At 37.7% G+C, this 7,112-nt stretch overlaps 1 protein-coding gene across 1 annotated transcript; it reads left to right on the top strand.

Annotated features, from left to right (window-relative positions):
• Nucleotides 1-5,403: 5,403 nt before the first annotated feature.
• Nucleotides 5,404-6,348, top strand: LOC122199867 (olfactory receptor 14K1). Its single transcript, XM_042905241.1, has one exon. It carries the CDS (start codon nucleotides 5,404-5,406, stop codon nucleotides 6,346-6,348), a length of 945 nt encoding a protein of 314 aa, XP_042761175.1.
• Nucleotides 6,349-7,112: the final 764 nt, after the last annotated feature.

The raw sequence follows: 7,112 nt of genomic DNA, 5'->3' as shown, positions 1-7,112 counted from the left end.
ATAAAAAGCATTATTCACCATGATCAAGTGGGATTCATTCCTGGGATGCAGGGCTGGTTCAACATTTGCAAATCGATCAACGTGATACATCACATTAACAACAAAAAAGAGAAGAACTATATGATCCTGTCAATCGATGCAGAAAAGGCCTTTGACAAAATCCAGCACCCTTTCTTAATAAAAACCCTTGAGAAAGTCGGGATAGAAGGAACATACTTAAAGATCATAAAGGCCATTTATGAAAAGCCCACAGCTAACATCATCCTCAACGGGGAAAAACTGAGAGCTTTTTCCCTGAGATCAGGAACACGACAGGGATGCCCACTCTCACCACTGTTGTTTACTATAGTGCTGGAAGTTCTAGCATCAGCAATCAGACAACAAAAGGAAATCAAAGGCATCAAAATTGGCAAAGATGAAGTCAAGCTTTCGCTTTTTGCAGATGACATGATATTATACATGGAAAATCCGATAGACTCCACCAAAAGTCTGCTAGAACTGATACATGAATTCAGCAAAGTTGCAGGATACAAAATCAATGTGCAGAAATCAGTTGCATTCTTATACACTAACAATGAAGCAACAGAAAGACAAATGAAGAAACTGATCCCATTCACAATTGCACCAAGAAGCATAAAATACCTAGGAATAAATCTAACCAAAGATGTAAAAGATCTGTATGCTGAAAACTATAGAAACCTTATGCAGGTAATTGAAGAAGATATAAAGAAATGGAAAGACTTTCCCTGCTCATGGATTGGAAGAATAAATATTGTCAAAATGTCAATACTACCCAAAGCTATCTACACATTCAATGCAATCCCAATCAAAATTGCACCAGCATTCTTCTCGAAACTAGAACAAGCAATCCTAAAATTCATATGGAACCACAAAAGGCCCCGAATAGCCAAAGTAATTTTGAAGAAGAAGACCAAAGCAGGAGGCATCACAATCCCAGACTTTAGCCTCTACTACAAAGCTGTCATCATCAAGACAGCATGGTATTGGCATAAAAACAGACACATAGACCAATGGAATAGAATAGAAACCCCAGAACTAGACCCACAAATGTATGGCCAACTCATCTTTGACAAAGCAGGAAAGAACATCCAATGGAAAAAAGACAGTCTCTTTAACAAATGGTGCTGGGAGAACTGGACAGCAACATGCAGAAGGTTGAAACTAGACCACTTTCTCACACCATTCACAAAAATAAACTCAAAATGGATAAAGGACCTGAATGTGAGACAGGAAACCATCAAAACCTTAGAGGAGAAAGCAGGAAAAGACCTCTCTGACCTCAGCCGTAGCAATCTCTTACTCGGCACATCCCCAAAGGCAAGGGAATTAAAAGCAAAAGTGAATTACTGGGACCTTATGAAGATAAAAAGCTTCTGCACAGCAAAGGAAACAACCAACAAAACTAAAAGGCAACCAACGGAATGGGAAAAGATATTTGCAAATGACACATCGGACAAAGGGCTAGTGTCCAAAATATATAAAGAGCTCATCAAACTCCACACCCGAAAAACAAATAACCCAGTGAAGAAATGGGCAGAAAACATGAATAGACACTTCTCGAAAGAAGACATCCGGATGGCCAACAGGCACATGAAAAGATGTTCAACGTCGCTCCTTATCAGGGAAATACAAATCAAAACCACACTCAGATACCACCTCACGCCAGTCAGAGTGGCCAAAATGAAGAAATCAGGAGACTATAGATGCTGGAGAGGATGTGGAGAAACAGGAACCCTCTTGCACTGTTGGTGGGAATGCAAATTGGTGCAGCCGCTCTGGAAAGCAGTGTGGAGGTTCCTCAGAAAATTAAAAATAGACCTACCCTATGACCCAGCAATACCACTGCTAGGAATTTATCCAAGGGATACAGGAGTACTGATGCATAGGGGCACCTGTACCCCAATGTTTATAGCGGCACTCTTAACAATAGCCAAATTATGGAAAGAGCCTAAATGTCCATCAACTGATGAATGGATAAAGAAATTGTGGTTTATATACACAATGGAATACTACGTGGCAATGAGAAAAAATGAAATATGGCCTTTTGTAGCAACATGGATGGAACTGGAGAGTGTGATGCTAAGTGAAATAAGCCATACAGAGAAAGACAGATACCATATGGTTTCACTCTTATGTGGATCCTGAGAAACATAACAGAAATCCATGGGGGAGGGGAAGGAAAAAAAAAAAAAAAAAAAAGAGGTTAGAGTGGGAGAGAGCCAAAGCATTAGAGACTGTTAAAAACTGAGAACAAACTGAGGGTTGATGGGGGGTGGGAGGGAGGGCAGGGTGGGAGGGAGGGCAGGGTGGGTGATGGGTATTGAGGAGGGCACCTTTTGGGATGAGCACTGGGTGTTGTATGGAAACCAATTTGACAGTAAATTTCATATATTAAAAAAGAAAAAAAAAAGAAAAAAAAAAAGAAGAAAAAAAAATATTTGAAATTTATATGCACATATTTTTACATTGAAATATGACTTTATGTTTCCATTAATACAGTAATTATTTGGAAATAGGTATCTTCCTACAACTGTTTATTGTAAGATGAAAAATTATTATCATTTTTGTTTTATAAATTTAACCTAATCAATGGAAAAGTAATATTAAACTATAGGAAAATTTTTAATTGTGGAAAATATAATACTTGTGTCTGATTGTGAAACCAGTAAGGGTGGCTTTCAGATGTTAAAGTAAATACCGACTTTACTAATAAAAAATTATGTTCACATTGTGAGACATGAAACAACACTGGTCAAATTATGTGTATACGCCTACTTTGTACTTCTTGGAATTACAGGTTAATAAGAGATCAACAAAATGGACCTTGGCTAAAGTTGAAAAACCATAACATTGAAAGTTTCAGAAACTACTTAAAGAATCAATAGAAGGTCTGAGCCTACTTTTCCAGGTGGAAAGAAGAAACATCAAAGTAGGAACAAAGGAATCTTCAGTTTGGCTCACTGTCACATGGAGAATGTGCTCTTTTTCCAGTTGCACACTATGTAGACCTTGGATTACTCAGATAATTAAGGCACTGAAATTAAAATGATTGAGGGGCTAACCATAAGTAGAGGAATCTAACTAGAATAATGATTATCAATTCCCACAACCTTTAGCTTTTGAGAGAAACTCCTTGTCATTGTGTGTAAATTGGATGATTGGGAAAATGAATGTTAGTTCAACAGAGATGGGCTCAGGGACAGGAACTTTTCAAAAGTCTGACTCAAAGCAGAGAAAGGGTGATGAGAAAGATTCTAAGGATGGAGAAAATGTCCTTACAATTTCTATAGTTATTACTCAATTAGAGCTTTGTGTATCAAAAGTGTGGTTCATTTATAAAGATTATGGAAAATTATTTTTTTTAATTATTTTTTTTTCTTAGAGCGTTCACTGAGAAATCCACAAATATTGGGAGAGGTTGAAAGAGGCTGCACGGAGAACTAAATAAATTCTCACTGAAGTTATGCTAAAGTAAAATCAAACAGAGTCTCTAAAGACTAAGATGATCTGAGGGAGAAAAATATGACCATATATCTCCCCCATGGGGTTTGTGAGTGATCATGGATTATAACTCCGGTGTGACTTTAAGATGGGAGGACACTCAGTTTTTCTCATTAGATATAGTTGACATCTTTAATATTTGTTGGTTCTTGTTAATAATTAAGTATTTACTAGTGTTTCATGATAAATATCTGGTTTACATCTTATATCTTGTTATTTTAATGAAAAAATGGTATGATACATTTGTAAACCAATTGGTCAAAATTACCACTGTAGTTTTCTAATTGTTTTCTGTTTTAGTGAATATCTGTGAAAAAATAATAGAAAATATTATTGAGGACATTTTTACCAAAATATATTTTTTTAACAAAAATATGGGATAAATCTTAATGTCCTTCAATGAGAAGTGGATAATATATTAGAATATCAAATAATATTAATGCTTATTTTCTGGGAGCCGATCCATCCAGCCTTCCTGATGGCACAGCCCAGGTGGTTGGCGGAAGGGCAAGGCACAGCAACCCTCTGAATGGGAAGCTACTGGTATCCCTCCTGTTACTCATCATGGCCATCCCCATGATCCAATTGGCACCAATGATTCAAAATAAACCCATGGGGACAAACTCGGGGATATTTCCTGGGGATGGCCCCCAGGAAAAACTCCCTCTGGGAAAAACCATGAGAGTCTGAAGATGGATAATGAAGCCTTATATCCAGCAGGTGCCACCCCCCTCCTGCTCGCTCTCTGCCCAAAGGCAGGATAGCCCCATATATTCCCCCTGCCAATGAGGGAGACAAATAGATTCAAAATTCCTACTCTGGTAATAAGGGAATGTACTTATGGATACAGGTTCTGACTCCTGTGTCCACCTGGCCCCCAGAAAGCATTCCAGATGATAACTGGACTTGGTGGGTCAAAGTACAAAATGGTTCTTTGGTTCCAAAACACACATTGTCTCCCTGGGAAATCTTAAAGCAAGGGTTCCCATGGTGCCCTACCCCAGATCAAAAGGAGTACTTCTGTTCTTTGTATTGTAAATGATTCAAGGGAACAATCAGAAAAACATGCCCCTGTAAACTAAGAACTAGATAACCCTTCATAGAAATAACAAAATAGAGCTTTATAGGCTATAAGTAGACATTGTTATAATCAAGGTAACATGAGAAAAGGAGAAATTAAATCTAAAAGCAAAAGAGCATGAGGAAAAATCTCAAGGAAATAACCAAGATGTTCCCTAATGGTTGAATGCACAAGGGAATATTCTAAGCGTTAGGTAATGCCAAAAAAAAACATTGATGACGCATGCGTTAAGGAAATTGCTAACATATATATTGCCAGACTCATAGCAATAAAGCGGCCAGTCTAACTTACTGCTGTTGTCTGTGTCCATTTGTACCCTTGCCGACGCCTTTCATCCTTCGGGAAACCCTGGACCTGCTGGGGCTGGACCCCGGCAATTATTTAAACAGATTGCATAACAAACAAAATTTATCTGTGACTTCTAACTCACGTCAAAATTTGCATCAGGTAGGATAATACTTATGCAAACAAATATGCATTCTATTACGATTGGAATTATGGAGCCAATTCTACAATTCCCACTGGAAATACAATTAGTAAAAATAATTTGAAATGTTCACTTAGGGAGCAAAATGGAGTTCATCTTCCACAATGAATCTGAGTCCAGTTCTATTGGACTGTTACGCTAATAGTTGTTTCATTCCCAAGTCAACTATAAATATGAATATTTTGGTATTTAAAAATTTGCATCTATCTCATGATGCTAAAGTATACATACTTCAAAAATAAAGAAGTAAATAATATTTTGTTACACTAATGTATCTTTTCTTTATTCAATAGGTGGCAAATAATTTTAAAATATGATGAATCAAACACTACTAATGGAATTCTCGCTCATGGGATTTACTGAGAGCCAGATGCTATTGAGGCTACATACTGTGGTCTTCTCACTGATCTACCTAGTGGCCATGATGGAGAATTTAATTGTCATCCTCCTCACAGTTCTTGATCAACGCCTCCACAGTCCAATGTACTTTTTCCTAAGGCATTTGTCTTTCGTAGATCTGTGCCTCATTTCTGCCACACTACCCAAATCCATCCTCAATTCCATCACCTTCAGTCACTTCATCTCTTTTCTGGGATGTGTGTTACAGCTCTTCTGTGTGGTACTACTGTCTGGGTCAGAGATTGGCATTCTCACTGCAATGTCCTATGACCGCTATATTGCCATCTGTCATCCTCTGCATTATGAGGGTGTTATGAGCAAAGGGGTCTGTGTCCAGCTAATGACTATTTCCTGGCTCAATGGAGGGGTCTTGGGAATCTTGTACTCATCTGGGACATTCTCTTTAAACTTTTGTGGGTCAACTAAGATCCATCAGTTCTTCTGTGATGTCCCTGCTCTACTAAAACTCAGTTGTTCTAAGGAATATGCAACTATTAATGTCTGTGTGGCCATTGGGGTCTGTTACGCATTTTCATGTTTAGTTTGCATTGTGATCTCTTATGTATATATTTTTACCACCGTGTTAAAGATCCCAACCAGACAGAAGCAGTCCAGAGCCTTTTCCACCTGCCTGCCTCACCTCATTGTGGTGAGTGCATTCCTTCTAACAGGTGCTATTGCTTATTTAAAACCAGTTTCTGATGAGCCTTCTCTTCTGGACTTGTTTGTGTCTGTGTTCTATTCTGTGGTACCTCCAACCTTGAACCCTGTTATTTACTGTCTGAGAAGCAAAGATATTAAATCAGCCCTAGGAAAAATCCTAAGTAAAGTTAAAAGGAGTGGAATAATGGAAAGATGACTAAAATTGAAGTTAGGAAGTAGGAAGTTTTGTTGTTCCACAATTAACTAGCTGTTTGGAATTATTTGTATTAGAGATTAATATATTATGGAACCTTGTTAGTAATGACCTCAGGTTGTCAGGTTTTTTTTAATTAATGTTTATTTATTTTTGAGAGACAGACAGACAGAGAGACAGAGCGTGAGCAGGGGAGGGCAGAGAGGAGACTCAGAATCTGAAGCAGGTTCCAGGCTTTGAGCTGTCAGCATGGACCCCAACGTGGGGCTCTAACTCATAAACTGTGAGAACATGATCTGGGCTGAAGTTGCATGCTTAACCGACTGAGCCACCTAGGCACCCCTCAGGATGTCAGTTTTAATAGAAATAAATCTTCTCTTATATTCCTTCACATTCTGTCTTAATGTTTTCCTTTTACATCTTCACTGATTTGGACTTCTGTTCTGAGCTCCATATACATGAGACTTATATATTTGTATTCCTCCAAAATTATCAACTTCCATGAAATTTTATCATTTATCTTATGATGGAAGTTTGATTTTAATTTAAAATGATTTTAACAAAATTTTGCATTTATTTATCTTCTGGTGGAAATTTGATTTTAATGTGAAATTATTTTAATGGAATGTTGCAGTTTTAAAAAATACTTTATTTTGTCACAAGCTTCAGTTATTTTATTTTTTTTAACGTTTATTTATTTTTGGGACAGAGAGAGACAGAGCATGAACCGGGGAGGGGCAGAGAGAGAGGGAGACACAGAATCGGAA

This window comes from Panthera leo, chromosome A1, assembly GCF_018350215.1.
Source record: "Panthera leo isolate Ple1 chromosome A1, P.leo_Ple1_pat1.1, whole genome shotgun sequence".
NCBI classification, from domain to species: domain Eukaryota; kingdom Metazoa; phylum Chordata; class Mammalia; order Carnivora; family Felidae; genus Panthera; species Panthera leo.
The sequence above is the reverse complement of the archived record's forward strand: the minus strand, read 5'-3'. Positions and strand labels throughout refer to the sequence as shown.

Coding starts and splice junctions, on each gene's coding strand:
- LOC122199867 (XM_042905241.1), top strand. CDS start 5,404: ATGATGAATCAAACACTACTAATGGAATTCTCGCTCATGGGATTTACT.